This window comes from Pleurodeles waltl, chromosome 11 (genome assembly GCF_031143425.1).
Source record: "Pleurodeles waltl isolate 20211129_DDA chromosome 11, aPleWal1.hap1.20221129, whole genome shotgun sequence".
Lineage (NCBI taxonomy): Eukaryota > Metazoa > Chordata > Amphibia > Caudata > Salamandridae > Pleurodeles > Pleurodeles waltl.
The window spans coordinates 3,702,978-3,720,183 of record NC_090450.1 but is presented as its reverse complement, the minus strand read 5'-3'; the positions used below and the strand labels follow the sequence as shown (position 1 = coordinate 3,720,183).

General features: G+C 42.8%; 1 protein-coding gene across 2 annotated transcripts in view; it reads left to right on the top strand.

Moving 5' to 3' along the window:
• LOC138265206 (probable cation-transporting ATPase 13A4) overlaps window positions 1-17,206 on the top strand; it is a 329,838-nt gene that overhangs the window by 291,994 nt on the left and 20,638 nt on the right. For both annotated transcript variants that reach the window (XM_069212758.1, XM_069212759.1), the window contains 2 exons: window positions 11,410-11,584; window positions 13,967-14,145. In XM_069212758.1, the coding sequence (XP_069068859.1) occupies window positions 11,410-11,584; window positions 13,967-14,145 (354 nt within the window). The remainder of the gene's footprint in view (window positions 1-11,409; window positions 11,585-13,966; window positions 14,146-17,206) is intronic.

Sequence of the window (17,206 nt, the reverse complement as noted above, 5' to 3'; positions counted from 1 at the left end):
AGGGCTTTTGCTCCCCCCTTAATTTCACTGGGCAAATTCAGTCCTGGGGGGCAGATGGGGAAAAAGCTCCTGATCTGCTCCCCCAGGGGGCCAGAAAGTACACTAGGTACCAGGGGTTATTTTTGTTCATATTTAGGGGTGAAGTCTACCCAAAATGGGCATGCCAGTGTCCCTGCCCCTCATAGTAAATGGACACAGTCCTTTCACTCCCCTTGGAGCAGATGGGTGTTATTACTCCAGTCTGCCGCCCAGTTGAGGAAGAAAGCCCACTAGTCACAAGGGATTGTTTTTTTTATATAAAAGAGTGGTGGGGACTGCTCACAATGGCATGGTGATGCCCCCCAAAACAAATGGGGCTGAAGTATTTCTGCCCACCTGAGGGGGCAGATGGGACAATAGCTCCCGATCTGCCCTTCTCTGGGGGGGGGGGGCAGGAAGCCCCCTAGGCACCAGGGATTCATTTTCTAAAAGTCTAGGTATGGTGGCTGCCAAGAATGGGCACAGTGTTTCTGCCACCTGGGGCAGATGGAGTAAGTACCTCTGATCTGCCCCCTGCAAGGCAGACAGCCCACAAGACACCAGGAAATATTTTTTTTTTTTTAAAGAGGGGTGCAGTCTGTCCACCACCATGGGGATGGTTATGCCCCTACTTCAACTGAAGAGGAAAATAGCCTTTCTGCCCCCTTGCAGCCTAAAGCATCTCATCCCAATGGCTAACAAGAGGACTTTTGACTATTTTGGATGTTGAATTTACTTATGGGCCAGGAGACTTCCAAAATCGTCACACTTGCAATGGTGAACAGCTGCACTTTTGGAGCTTGGGTAGGCTGCTGCCTGGAAAAACCTACCAGACCCATACACTTCTATAAACTAGACATCAGGTGCCTTCTAGGGTGGTGTACTTCACAAGCACACTATGTTCTTCCCATAATGCCCTGCAAACCTCCAACTTTGACTGAATTCACGTATTTTCCGTACATTTCTGTGAAGGAAAATCCCAGAGTCCACGGGGATCCACAAAATTCCTACCAACCAGCATTGCCCCACCTATAATGATAAAAAGACTGTCCCACTTGTGAGGCTGGGCCTAATGCCAGCAACAGGAACGATTCCAACCAACGTCAATAGGAGTCTCCATGCAAGTGAGCCCATTGTCCTTGGTTTTATCCATTCCGGTCGCAGCACTAGGCCCAACCACACATGTGGGCAGCGTTTTTCTTGGCACAGGAGGGGCAATGCCGGGTAATAGGACCTTTGCAGATGCCTCCTATTCCAGAATTTGCCATCACAGTAATGTAAGGAAAATTAGTGATTTCAGGCAAAATTGGAGGTTTGTAGGGCATTGTGGGTAAATAAAACCTAATGACATTCATGCAAGACATCCCATCCTGGATTCCCCTCGGTGTCGAGTTTTTTAACATGTACAAATTGGCTATGTTTCCTTATGTGCCAGCTGAGCTAGGGTCCACATTATAGAGCTACCAACATCGGAAAAAGAGAGTCACTTCATGGACAAAATTAGCCGCGTCCATGTTGCATTTTGGGCTGTTTCCTGTCACGTGCACTAGGTCTACCCACACAAGTGAGGTACCATTTTTATCAGGAGACTTGGAGGAATGCCGGGTAGAAGGATGTTTGTGGCTCTCCACAGATACGAGAACTTTACATCACAGAATTATGAGGAAAATGTGTCTTTTAGTCAACGATTGAGGTTTGCAAGGAATCCTGGGTTAAAGAAATGGGGTGTGAGCCACATAAGTCAGCTTTCCCTGTGTCCCCCTTGGTGTCTACCATTAAAAAATGCACAGGTTGGCTAGGTTTCCCTAGTTGGGGTCAAAATCCTAGAGCTACCCACATCGGAAAAAGAAGGTTAGATTTGGGTGGAAAAATGTGCTGCGTCAATGTTGTGTTCTGGGCTGTTTCCTGTCACGGGCACTAGGCCTGCCCATACAAGTGAGGTACCATTTTATAGGGATAATTGTAGGAGCATAGAATAGTAGAATATGGGAACCTACAAATTCAGAGATGTAAAAATAAATACTGATCCTAAACTCTGTATTTCAAAAATGCATAAATTGCCTTGAAACCCATTTTCCACTCTGCCTATTTCGCTATAAGAATTGACCTATGCTCAAAAAAGTCTTTGTATGCTGCAGATCAGTTGTTTGTCTGGGTAGCTTGGGCTCTTGGAGAACCTCAAACTCTATATATTACCGCAACCAGAAAGGTCCAGCGGACGTAATAGTATACATTGTGTTAGTCAATCTGCCATCACAAATGCCTATTTTTTCCAGGCATTTTCAATATTTAATTTTTTTTCAACAGTTATTTTCATTGGGAAAATCTTGAGGGATCTACACATATGACCCCTTGCTGAATTCAAAATGTTGTCTACGTTTTAGAAATCTATAGGTCTTCTGGATTTCTCAAGGATTTTATACTGGTTTCAACCACAACATGAAAGAAGGTTAAGAGAACAAAAAAAGGAACATAGGTTACCGCTTAGAAAAATGCCAAAACTGTGGTACAAAATTAGGTTTTTTGATTCAGTTTTGGGTGTTCCAGAAAGTTGGGAAGACGGTTCCTTTAGTAGAGCAAACCATTTGTGGATGCCATTTTTAGGGAAAAAACAGACACTTTATCTGGAGCACTTTTTTCCTATTTTTTTATTAAAAAACTAAACAAAATTGTGCTATATTTTGCCTATTTTCTCAGTCCCCCCCTTGGGAATCCACAAATCCTCAGCACCTTTAGAATCACTAGGATCTTGGATAAAAAGGAAGCATATTTGGCGTGGATTGCTCATGTGCACCAAAAGTTATGAGGCCTAAGTGCGAACTATCCTAAATAGCCTAAAAAATGTCTTAGCACGGGAAGGCTTAGCAGAGAAGGGATTAAGAAAAATGTGTGTATTTTAGCCAAAGTTTGAGTTTTCCAAGGGCTTCGGGATAGGAAAATGTTACCCAGAAGCCTTAGAAAGCACACCACCGTAGACTCTTGTAGAGGTCTAGTTTTCAAAATGGCTGGGTTTAGTTAGAATTCATGGGTGGCAAAGTTGTAGTTTCAAAGAGTGCAGTCATTCACCTTGGCAAGTAGAAGAAAAGTTTGATTCACTCCTACCTACTGAATGAAGACTGGGCTCTTTGCAGATGGTCTCCCCAACTTTTTGCCCCATTTGAACCCCTAGATGCTGTTTTCTTACTCTGATAGTGAACTGAGGCCTGCTAACCAGGCCACGGTGTAGGTGTTCTCTCTCTAAGTTGTCATGCCAACATGGTATATTCCTGATTGGTAAAATCTTACCCTTTGTAGGCCCCTAATAAATGGTATCCAAGGCACAAGTGGTAAAGGGGTCTCCAGGTCAGAAGCATAAGGTTATGCCACCATGGAAGGCTCAGTTAAACTACTAATGGCAGAGCTGCCATTGCAGGCTGCAAGAGTGGTGCAAACAACTCGAGTTCAACTGTCCTTCACCATTAGTTTCACAGACCCATGCACTGAACTACATGTGTGTCAAACATCCCTAGGGACGGACTCAGCAGCCCTAGAGGCAAAGTGCATTATATTTGAGGTGCAGGCACGTAAGCACAAGCTTAATTGCCTCTATAGTGTGCTTTCTATTAAGATACACTATAAGTGCAGGCCTGTCCATAAGATAACATGGGACTAAAGCCCTGGTTAACCAAGGCTGATAGCTCCATTATGGTAGAGCCTAAATATGTTGAGTTTGGTGTCAAACAACTTTCCTTCACTCCCCCAACACTATTCTCATGTCAAGGGACAGCTGGGGTGCACCCAGGTAGCACAATAGAGTTGCCCACCTGATTGCCACCATCCTTTGTGCTCTGTCATAGTATCCCGTACCTTTCCCCATCCTTACTGCCACCAAGACAGGATTCTGACCTCCTGCCAGGCAGCCTAGGTGCTCCTAGTGGTGAGAACAAAAGGCTCAGGAAGGAAGGAGGTCACACCTCCTGCCCCTCAGCCGAACTAGTAAATATAGTCATGGAGCAGTGAACTTAAAAGGCTTTGTGGCCCCTGATAGCCATCAGCACTGTCCTCCAGTGAGAAAACAGCCACCCCCCCGCCCATAGGCATGTTTTCACCTGGACAGGCAGGAAATTAGATGTGCAGGACTGTGCACCCCCCCCAGCAGGCTGACCACATCACCAAGCAGAGCTGCCCAGTTTGTGTACTAAATCTTTATTTCTGCCATCCAAGGCATGATAGAATAGGGGGTTCTTGGTAGCTAAAGGTGACCTGTCCCACCGGATGTGGTCACCTCAGGAGCAGATTAGCTGTTTGAGCTAGCTTTCATTGGCCACTGGTCTCCACCCTCCTAATGCCCCTAAATTCAGGATTTAAGGGACACCCCTGACACCATAAGCTCCGATTTGCAGGACTAACTTTAAAGAAGGGAACAGGCAGGGAAGCTCTGCATCACCCACAACTGCACACTGCCCACCGCTCCAAAGCAAAAGAGGGAAACTCTGTCCCTGACGCAACAGACTGGGATCTGCATGATCGACCTTCGTGTGGCTGAAACTCATCAATCAGAACCAGAGGGGCCCCTGTGGAAGCCTAAGGTACCCTGAGTCTCGCTTGGACTGGTGACACCAGTCCTCTGCAAATTGCAGGTACAAATACGCTCTGGAACTAAAGATTCACCAGCCATTGGGGTTGCCAAAAGATCGACCCGATCAAGTTGGTGAAGTGCATTGTGGCAGTCATAGTCTGGTCTTCCACCAACTTACAGGCCTCTATCACACTCCCCTATACCTTCAGACGTCTCCAAAGTATTTTGCGGTGCTTACTGCTACCAAGGCTTGTTGGTCACCAGCCAAGTGAATGACCCCCTTCACTTGATGCTGCAAGAGGATAGCACTGCCCAGCTTCTGTGACTGATGTCAGCAATGACCCCAGAGTTGAGTTTTTGCATCCCCTTTGTCGCAGCACCGTGTGTATGGTAAATTCAGCACTAGTACGAGCATCTTTCAACACCACCGACAGCCAGGACAACTCTGCACCTGGACCCCACAGACCTGTAACAAGTGAACTGACTGTTGTGGCCTAGTCCCAGGGTCTTCACTAGATTAGCTCTGCAAGGGTTCCCTGCAGCTTGACCTCCAAGTGATCAATGCAAGTCCCATTAAGTACCACGGAAGGCCAGAACAACTCCGCACCCAACTCCACGTGCCAGGTAAAACTGCTCTGACTGTTGTGATCTGGTCCAAGGGACGGCATTTGCTTAACCCCTGAAGGGCTCCCTGCAACTCGTCATTTAGTGTCTTTTTGCAACATCTGACAATTTACAATTGACTTCATTGCAACGTTTAGATGCTAATTCTGCAATGATTTTCTACTGCTTCTAAAATTGATATCTCCGGTTCTCCCAAACCTATACTGTTCTTTTTGGTGTCTAAAGTTAAATAAAAATAAGGTCTATTATTATAAATAGGTGTCAGATTTATTTCCAGTCATGTCCATTACTTATCGTACATGTTTTTGCTGTGAAATGCTTAACACATATTCCTCTAAGTAAATCCTGACTGTTCTTTGCCACACTACCAGGACTGAGCTAAGAATCTACTAGTGTGAATCCATGGGCCATCTCGGGGGTACTGCAAGAGTATTACATAGTGAGGACTAACCTCTACACCACATAATACTCCACTTTCCTACACCTTCTAGTCCACATGTTAAAACTATGGTCAACAGAAGCAAAATGCCCGCTTCCTTGCCGTAGGTATAGAGGACTGCACCCTAACTGAACAGAAAGACTGTCGTGGCTTTAGGGCTGGAGGATAAGCCCAACGTGAGGCTGATATTCTTCATGCTCACACTTAGTTCCCAAAGAACAGAACAGAGCTTTAGCCATCAACAACATTTCATGCACAAGTTAAAAATGGGGCAGATCAGTGGTGAATAGCTCCATCTACCTCCAGGGAGTTAGAGAATGACGAATAGAACCAGGGCCAGGGAAACACAAGCCCATTCAAAGGAGGGCTGCCCCCTCAACAAAATCAGCAAACAAAAACTCCTGGCATCAAATGGAATTTCCGAACAGTCCCATCCAGCCCCTTGGTGCAGGGCAAAAACACTAACAGGGACCCTTCTGCATTGGAGCACACGTCCAAGCACAAAAGGGGCCTTTCGCCACAAAAATTAACCTTTGATGCAAAGACAATGGAGTTTAGTTGGATTTCTGTTGCTCTGGGGATTAGATAGTGGGTGAACCTCCCATCTACCCTCAGGATGGCAGCAATACTAATGGTGCATGTGGTGTGGAGGGCACTGGCCCATGACTAAGGGGTGCTACTCTTCTCCAATAAATTACCCTACCCTACCCTAAAAAGAACCTGGGGTCTGGTGGGTTTTCTTCCACCCTGGGTAGCAGATTGAGCGTGAATACCCCCATCTCCATCCCAGTGGCAGAAAGACTAATTGGGGGCCTAGTAGTAGAGGAGTAGAGGGTGGCCGCTCTCCCCAGATAAAAGAGTTTACCCTAAAAAGACCCTGGGGTCTAGTGGAATCTGTGCCAATGCCCTGGGGGGCTGCTCTCCTTCTACAAATAATGTGCATATACTGATGTCTAGTGGGCTTTCTGTCCACCTGAGGAGGTAGTAGGGGGGCTGAAATTTTAAAGGGCCCCAAAGCAGGAGGAAGCACAAACCCCTAACTGGGTCACCACAATCGTATTCCTTGCGTCTAGTAGGTGAGTCACAGTTTTGGAATTATATTCCCTTAGCCACCCCAAGCAGAGATTCACTAGAGAGACTATCATTAAATATGGAAGATTCTCCCCTTTCCAATGATTGCTACCCCAATCAGAGCCTTATGAAAGCAAAATTGGCTGATGGAGACTAAACCAATAGCAAACAATTTGGATTTAGCTTCTAAATGAAAGCCCTACCATGTTAAATCACAGTCAAATGGCCTCTGAAGATATTCTCTGTTTCATTATTGGATGCAATTTCCAGTCTTTCGTCTCCAGTTTCTTCCTGTAATTCTATCCTATATCGAATGACAGGCATTTTTACAATACAAGTTTTATGTTGGAGTTAAAAAGTCAAGGAAAGGAAGCCATACAGAGGTCACGTTGATGAACTGGCAAGACAGAATAAATTGACATTTCATATTCTTTGAAAACCACAGCCTCAAATAGTGATTTTCCAGTTTAACCTCCAATGTGACATTGTCAAATTTCCAAATAAACTTAATATCAATTGTGGGAATCCAAAAGTCACAGCTGTATCCTTTGTCAGGCTGACTCTCTCTCATTTCGGTAGAACATTCAATTGCCATTGTAACACTATGGGCATCCACCCCAAGAAAATAATGATTTGGTCACAATAATAAAATGTAAGGGTTGTCTCCCTGTTATGTTATGTTTGTAGATTGTACTATAAACCACGATGATGACCTGGTGGTGATAATTTGTGGTAGCCTCACCTCAATGAGCGGTTGAGTGTGTTGATTAAAAGACTAGCTTCTCGCAGAACTAAAAGAGTGGACCAAGGCAAGCTGACCAACAACAGACCAATCACCCTCCACTAACGTGGTGGTAGGTGACTTAAAAAAAGTAGTGGGGGCTACATACATCGAAAAATACATAGATTCAAAAATTACATTAAACCTTTCATTAAAATAAACATCTAAGAATGAAAAAGTAAAGGTTTCACTTACCTCATTCTGAAGCACGTCCTTCATGCTCTCCAGTCCCTGACTCTAGACTCCTCTGAGCACGAGGTGATGTCCCACAACCAACTACCTTATCCAATCAAGACACTGCTCTCATGCTGTTAACAATGTTAAGCAGCATAACTGAAGTGTCTGGATTCGCTGGAACAGGCTGCCTCAGCGCTCCGAAAGGCACTGGAGGCCTGCTCTTGCTCTCCAATCCAGGTCTAAGACAACTGGGTTGGAGAGGTTTGAATTGGGCATGTCAGGCTGGCTGCAGTAAGATAATTGGGGAACCCTACATGCACACTTCATACTGAAGCTGCCACTCCTCATTGTGGCCAATCAGCAGCAATGATGCACTGCCTCCAACCCCAATCTCCATTTGGCAGAGAGAAAAAATTAAATGGTAATAAAATCAATGTACTACCATTTTATTTGTCACTCTTTCTGCAGCAGTGTGAACGAGAGGGTGACACTCCTCCACTCTGAAAGAGGAACTGCATCTGCTCCCCAATATCCAGTCTAGATCTTACAGAAGCTGATTAACTGACATAAAATATCACACTTTCCATAAATATGTGGAAAAATCTGCTACAAATATGGAAAACAGGGGGTAGTAAATACACTGCTATGCTTAAAATCACGGTGATCTTTGACTTTGTTAGTGTATTCATTCCTTCAGCAGGAAGACCCTTTACCTCATTAATTGTGAGTAGGACTATGATATCTACAAATTCCCTTGGAATACCACAATTATTCAACAGTGTGGTGCAATCCATACAGGTGAACACAGAGGTAAAGTCCACAATGTGAACTAGAATTGTGATCTTACCCAAGTACATGTACCTCCGTTAATAGCTTTAGTTCCATTAAGGTTTCAACAGTGGAACAGCTGGATTTGAACCCACATTGCTCAAAGGGGCCTATATTAGTATTCTCAATCTAGGGCTCCAGATATGTCAACATAGGTTTTGCTGTTAACATCAGGTCCAAAGACACATGAGTCAGAGCAGGTAATACTTTAATCCACTTCATCTGAAGGAATATCAAATGGTATTGTCTTTTTGGGTCTTCAGCATGTGGCCTTAGTCACATATAACCAGAGGCTTCTCCTATTTCCGTTCTTTAAAGCAGTAATAATTGTGTACCAGCTTAGTCCCGAATCAGTGTTTTTAGCCCAACTCAAATTCATACTTGATAAATGACCTCTAATTTCGGCACTTGCTTGAATATCTTTGAGACATTTTCTCCAGGTGTCACATTTAATTTCTGCGTAAACAAAATCTGCGCTAACCACAATAATTAAAGATTTATTGGTTGATACATTTGTCCAAATACTTGGAAAGTGAGACTTTAATAAATCTTCCAATCAATTTGAAAGTTCAAGGGTGACATTTTGGGCCTCTTTTAAATAATTTCTATTAGAAACAGTGTACTGATCATCAAAAGACACAGAGGTGCATAAATTAAGAAGACTAGTTTAGTAAGCAATATAGTTAGTTTACAGTCACTTAAGATAATATCTAACACTAGGTGTTTCGAGATCTCTGGAGTCATGGTGTCAATAGACCTTTACTAATCAGTGTGGGTTTGGGAGCCTCTACTCCAAATAGCTTAACCAGGTGTGTCCCTCTTCATTGTCCCAGGTGTTATGGCCAAATTCATATTTATCATCAATTCTAATTGAACACATTCTTCATAAGGGAGATTGCATATTTTAGGACTTTTCAGATACCAAAACTCAGGCAAGTTAGGTGAACCTGAAGCGGCGTATGCTGGGGGAGACGTTCTGATGTTAAAGTCATCCTTAATCATCTACACATAGGGAGAATGTGAAATTATTGTGGTTTGGAAAACTCCACAGCCTTCTCCAATTAAGTGGTGTTTGAGGGTCAGAGAAGAATATGATTGTTGAATTAAGTAAGTTTATCCTGATATCAACATTTTCCCATGTGCTATTTAGATTCTTTCATTTGGCCAGGCAAAATGAGGTAAAAATTCAACAACACAGTGCAAAATTGTGCAAAAGAATAATTGTGCATTGATTGCTATTTTTTCTGTGCAAACATTTCTACGCATGTCCAAAATGGATGCAAGGATCCATTTTGAGCCAAGAAATAGCACTAAATACAACAGAACATGAAATGTTGCTTCGATTAATGTGCAGCTGAGGTAGGAATTTTTCCAAACATAATCCTAGCATTTAGTGATAATTTTGTAGCACACAATGCACCCCTTCATCAGAAGTGAGAGCCAGGATGCATTTCCATGCTAAGAAAATTATGCTAAATCAGCCAGAACTTAAACACCAGTGCAAGCAGCTGCCACACTCGCTGAATGTGTAGACATGGTAGTATTTTTCTCCCAAATTTATCCTAATTATGGGGTCAGGCGTAACTGCATTATTTTCATTAATTTGCTGCCAACGAGAAATGAGGAATTATAAAAATTACTCAGATTACTCCAATGTGATTAGGATTACTTCCAGGCTTAGTCGTAATTGTAACTGAATATTTCTATAATATTCACTCTCTATTCCAATATAGTTGTTTTCAGGCCAATTAAAAAAGGCATGTAGGAGTTCTGAGTAGGTTCTATGGTGTTCATCATGAATCCTGCAGATAGATTTCCCCTGAACATCTGCATCTCACTCCTTCAGTATACATGCTTTGCCATCATATATGCTCACATTGCCTGCTCATCACAGAAGCTTCTAATGCACCCTCATCACATGGGTTCATAAAACACAGTTATATTCACATTGTATATATGCCTCTTATGTTATGTTTTGTTAGATGCATGTTACCAGAAGATAATACATATGCACACCATCATATATGTGTATCATGCACCCTCGCATGTCATCACTTCACACATGTATATCATACACAAACATCATTGTTCCACATCATCAGCATAAATCCACGTCATGCTCCCTGGTCATACAGGCTCATCATACATCATCATCATCATATAGTCTGATAGTAAATTGATGTATTTATTAAAAGGTTGTTTAATACGTTGCATGTGACTTGTCACACGTTGTGGCTCATGGTCAAGTGCTGTATGGCTTACATGTAAATGTTGTCTCATTGCTCCAACAACACAGTATTTGGTCCTCTCCCTATGGAACAAGTTGCACATTCTATCTGCAAGGAGAGACTGTTTTGTATAATACCAGTTATCCACTCTGATCCTTCCACTATTTCACCTGCTAGTTCTTGGTCCACAGAGCTGCACCTTATTACCTTCACACCTAATGTGACATCAGTCTCATGACTTGTTCTTAACCAATTGAATGAAGTGATTAACTTCATCCCACAGAGGTCTATCCTATTAACCTCCCAAGATGGTTGGTTTCATTAGGAGAATTCCATAATTATACGTAATCTTTCCTTCATGCAAGCACCCATGCACTCATTGATGCATTCACTCACTCACCCTCTCTATTTCTCTCTCACTCTCTCACCCACTTACTAATACACTCACACATGCATTTGTAAGATATCATGTCATAGACAGTATTTGGATACTCACTGATGTTGGGAAATGTAGTTTGGCATCACCCGACACTTCTTTTTATTGTTTCTTTGACATAGGATTGTCAATGCAGGACTTTTTCAACAAGAATGTCCATTTATGAGAAAGCACCCTAACTTTGTATCTTAGTTGCAAATTGTATTTTTATTGCTTTATAAAGACATGTATGTTGTTATTGCCTTTCAGTAACTTTAAACAAAGCATCCCCAGAACTATCCCCCTACAGACCTCTGAGGCACCTGGTCTCACTTCCTGTTGTGGTCTCCGTTGTGGTGAATTGTATAGCAAGCCTGATTGTCGTGATTTGTACCTTTCTTCTGGTCCAGCAGCAGCCATGGTACAGCAACACTCATTTTTTCAGGTACGAAATCTAAGATTTTTTATCAAATATTGATGGCTTTCTATATTAGGGGAAATATTTGGGTTATTCTTACAATAAATCTTTTGAATGTGAATCTACGTATAGCTGTCCTGCATCACCTCCTTCACAGTTCTTCTTGATGTGCACACACCCCCTGATATTCATTCTACACCTAATTGCACCTCTGTGTTTTGTGCCTTCACCTCCTGGTGGGTATTCATCACCACATTCAAACTACTCCTCAGCATTTACTGATGACCCGGTGGCCGTGTTTCAATTTTCTCTTTTTATCCAGCTGCCTGGTCTTAAACTTTCAGGGGCACACACTTGGAATTGCAATGTTATTAAAATGTTTATATAGCTAGATGATGTACCGTATTTTCCTGTGGCAGCAGCACACATGGGAGGAGGGCATGGCTTGTTAGGGCTGGCACATGCCCTTACGTGAGCAACACAAAGAAGCTTTTGGAGTCCTACTGCGAGAGGGGCTCAGGATTCACCCACGTGTTGGTTTCCTTGAATACAGGATTTGATTGGGCCACATTTGTGAGCGTCCACTAAAATGGCTGCATCAGGGTACCTGCTTTGATTAACACTGGGGGCTTCACTATAAGCATTCTTGTTAGAACTAGTTGAGATGGGTTGTGTATTGTTTTGCGATCTGTATTGTTCAACATATTTTTTATGTTGTAACTGTATGCACCACGGTTGCCAGTTTATGTGGATTTGAATAGTCTGTTGTTGTGGAGAGATAAAGGGTAAAGGCTTCATCGATTCGCTGTGAAAAACATGCCTGAGTTCATAAGTCTAATCTGTTTATTATGAAACATTTTGACAAAGTAGCATATGTTAAAGTCAATAGGCCTTTAAGGGTGGATTGTTATTTTTCTGTATTAACGCCTAAAGATGGGCATTTTGGTGCAACAACTATCAATTTCCCTTTGCATGGAATTATTTTGATGTTGGTTACTACCTATGGCAAACTCTAGGGGGAGAACACTTGCACTGTAATAATTCTTCCTATAATCTCTTTTTAGTTGCCTTCCAGGATCTTGTTATAACAAACATGCATACAACCATTTATAAAAATATATATCCATGTAGATACATAGAGGGCCTCTGAGTCATCTCTGTTCTGCCATTGGTCATTCTAAGTGGCATTTCCACTCTGCTTCCATTAATTGACAGGGAACTGCATGGGGTAGTGGATCGGTCTGTGTCAGTCGTTGGCTCATTTGCCTTGTGGATGATGGGACTTTGCAATCACATCTATACATCCACCTGAAAATGAGGGCATTTAAGTACTGGAGCTGGTTGTCCAGCCATATAGTTTTGAATGTTCTCCTTTTATAGTTCCCCTTTCATTTCTTTGCTTCATGTTTCTTTTCTTGTTTCTTAAGTGGACACTACAGCTCTCCAATCAGTGCAAAAATAGCTTACTTAATCCTAATTTTATTTGCAGTGTGCCACATTCCACATAGGCACTTTCTCTAAACCAGGATATCATTATGGATTGCTGTTGTCTTTAGCATATCATCTTTGCACCATTCCAAGATGGCTGCCAGATTGGTTCTAAATGTGGCAGCTGTGCTTGAACTTTAATGCAATGATAGAGTACTTACAATACCTTTGTAAGATGGACACCTGCTTCTGTGTTTAGTTATATTGAAAACATATGCCCTTTGTGTTTAAAAGCCTGCATGTTTCTTTATTCTACTTAAAATCTTTTAGTTTATCTTGCTTATGTTATTGAGTTTATATGTCTGAGGTTGAATGGAAGGATGAACCAGTGAATGGGTGAATGGATGCCTGAGTGCAAAGATGAGTAACAAAGTGAGTGTATGATAACTTAATGAGTGTCTGCACCTATCAGTGACACAAACTGCTCTTTCATTCATAAACCAGACCTATTAGCATTCTCAATCCTTGTTCACTTGTTTTCTGCCTAGAAAACACTTACACCCTTATTTGTAGATGTAAGACTAAAAGTTCAGTTAAAGTTCAGTGCTCACCAAAGTACATCTTTTCGGCTTTTCCAAAGATTTGCAAGGGCAACTTTCCTGACACTCACATGGGAAAACTTTGGTCCCACTCTTGGACATCACTTACAAACTTGAAAAAACCTGCAAACTGACATATGTTTGGGTACACTTATAGCAACTTGCATAAATACAAATTGTGCTTCTGTGAGCAGGGCACTTTCGACCCTCTAATATGTATACCCACTTACACAGAGGAACAATTGTGAGATGTCTATGTTGTTTTAAATATTGTTTGAGTTTAAACAATTCATCAGCTAAGGAAATGTGATGAAACCCTTGCAGTGTCTGTACTAAATCTGAATTACAGAGAGTATTAAAGCACTAATTATTTTCTTTGCAGTGCTTGCATCTCTGAAAATGAGAACATGTCCTACTTACAAAATGGTACTCAGAAGGAGGCGTCTTATGGGCAAAGCTTTGAAACAACATCCTTATGGGTGATTACAAGTTTCATCTACATTATAGTGGCATTTGTGGTCTCCAAGGGGAAGCCCTTCAGGAAGCCCCTGTACACGAACTGTGAGTATGTCATCTTTGTCTATACTATTTTGACTGAGGCCCATATTTATGCACTTTGAGGTGCAGAACGGCACAACAAGTCACCTTGCTGTGCTGCCCTGCTTCACTGGGAAAGAGCAGGAATGAACCATATTTATTCAATGCAGTGCATTCCTGTTCTTTTCCCCCTGCACTGGTGGCCTTTTGGCAGCCTCTCGCCAACTCAGGCACCCTTGCATCCTGGTGCAAGGGTGCCTTTATTGCATGCAGTATTGTTTTTATGTAGAAATGGACAGCTTTCCACTCAAAAATAATCCTGAGAGGTGTTTCCTCTCTCTATGTGTGCTGCAGGATGGAGCACACATAGAAAGAGGAAAAAACAAGGAGAAATAAATATGTTTCTCCTTGGTATGCCTCTCCTGGGAATGCGTATCTATTTGGGGCATTTCAAGGTTTGCAAGTGCTTGCAAATCTGGGAATGCATCAAAAACTATAGATGTTGCTAGGTAACACACAAAACTCATGGATATGCCTCCCTGCACAGACTAATGTAATGTAGTGATTTGCGCTGTTACATTACTCAAGATTTATAAAGCCACGCTGGGCTACGCAGGGTGGCCTAGCGTGGCTTCATAAATCTTACTTAAGGTTTGCGTCACTCTTGCACCATGTTGCATGGTGCAAGAGCAATGCAAACCAGGCCATAAACATGAACCTAAGTTTCATTTAATCATAACTTAGATATGGTTCATCCATGTACAAAGATGCAAGCCAGAAAAACCCACTCATCATAAAATGTTCAAGTAAATAAATGAGTGCTTCAAAGATTAGTAAAAGAATCACCCTTGCTCCCTTTACCTATTAACCGAAATAGGTTGAGACTACATAAATCCTAACAGCCATGTCTACATGCATCCTAGGAGAACTGTATAGTCTATCAACAGGAGAAACAATGATCAGTATAGATAACTATGTAAGGGCACCAAGGGGTAACGACTCTGGTACACACCCTTACATACTTATGTAAGGGCACCAAGGGTTATACACTGTAGTTCAATGCAGCACGTATCCCTCCTTTAGTGCCCTTACTGGCTTATGTCAGGGCATCAAGAGGAATGCAGTACACTGTCATGCAGTGAATACCCCTAGGTGCCTTTACATAATTGTGTCAAGGCATCAGGGGATATCTACTGCAGCGCCTTGAGACCCTCACAGGTGAGTAGCTCAGCTTTACAAATACTGTTTGATTGATTTATTGAGTGCATGTCACTCAGAGTCCATTCATACTTATACAGCACTTCAGTGATTTAAACATGGCTGGAAGAGAGAGCTCCTCCTTCTAGCCCTGTTTAAAACCGTTACAGTGCAGAGTTAATTCCGCCAGCAGAACAGCAGAATTTATTTAGTAATTCTGCGTTACATCTGTGATGCAGAATTACTAAATGACTCTAATTCTGCCAGCAGAATTAAAAATTCTGCCCACTGCTAGTTTTTTTCTTATTATAGCAAATGCAGGTATCTTCGTAAATGTAATACCTGTGTTATTATTGCAGAAACTTATTGTTAGAAATAGGGTCTCTAGTTGGCAGTGGTTTGCGCCCTGTCCAAGTAGGGACGCTCCCTCTAGTCAGGGTAAGGGAGTCACACAGCTAACCCCCCTGCTCACCCCCTTGGTAGCTTGGCATTGAGCAGTCAGGATTATCTCAGAGACAATGTTTAAAGTAGTTGTACATACACACAACACACAGTGGCAAAGTGAAAAAAACACCAAAGGTTCTCCACACCAGTTTTAAAAAATAGGCAATATTTCTTCATACAAATTAAACAAAACCAAAACGAAAAAAATCCGATATAAACAAGCATAGATACACATTTTTAAAGATTAAATCTTAGTATTGCGCTTAGAAACACAATAATTCCAACTGGGACTATCACAACATCTTGACAGACTCATTCCCAACAGTCCGACACCCCCTGTAAAGGAGTGCGGGCCAGTCATGGAGTGCCACAGACCCTGGGTTTAGTACATTGGAAAACGAGGAAACAAAGATGTTGCATAGAGTTGGGGAGGTGAGGTGTCGCTGAAGCCGATTCAGCGTCAGTTCCTTACTGCTACTGGAGAGGCGAGGCCTTGATTCCTTACTGCTAGGCAGAGGAGGTAAGACATCAGTTCCTTATGGTGGCAGGGGAGGTGATGCTGCATTGGTAGTGAGGTATCTGTTCCTTATGAGAAGGCAAAGTAGGTGAATCCAGCAGGTCAAGATGCGAGGCATCAACTTTGTGGTATCATGATCATACCACGGCACCACATGTGCTGCGGCAGAGTTGGAGTCGGGTGTCACAGACCTGGGTGACATGGCACTTTAGACTCCACTGTGACGGGACTTCAGAAGAGCTGCGGTGGTGTCGGCCCTGTGACGTTGGTCACGGTCATTGCACTCAGCAGGAACCACAGCTGTGGTGCTTGCAGTAGCGTGGAGTCAGACAGTGGCACAGGTTCCAAAGTCACTCTGGTTTTGATCTGCTTGTTTCTACTTGGCTGTACCAGAACTCTCTCCCAAGGGCCTACAAACTGGATTTGGCACCACTTGGCAAGTCAAGACTCTCAGCAAGCGAGCCCAGGTGCTGGCAGATGAAGTCTTTGATGTCTCTTAGACTTCTTAATAGGAGGCAAGCTCAGTCAAAGTCCTTGGAGAACATTTGGAAGCATAATATAGAAAGCAAAGTCCAGTCCTTTCAATCCCAGGACAGAAGAAGCAAGCAGCAGACCAGCACAGCAAAGCAACAGGCGGAGCAGCAGTCCCTCATGCAGCATCCAACTCTTCTTCCTGGCAGAATGTCCTCAGTCCAGAGGGTTCTAACTTTGTGTGGTCAGAGGTCCAATACTTATACCCAGTTCTGCCTTTGAAGTAGACAAACTTAAAAAAAAAATCTTTGTAGTGCACAAGACCCTGCCTTTCCCGCCCTGGCCCCAGACACACTCCAGGGGGTTGGAGACTGCTTTGTGTAAGGACAGGCACAGTCCTATTAAGTTGCAAGAGTCAACTTCTCCCCCACTCTAGCTCAGGAAGACCTATCAGGA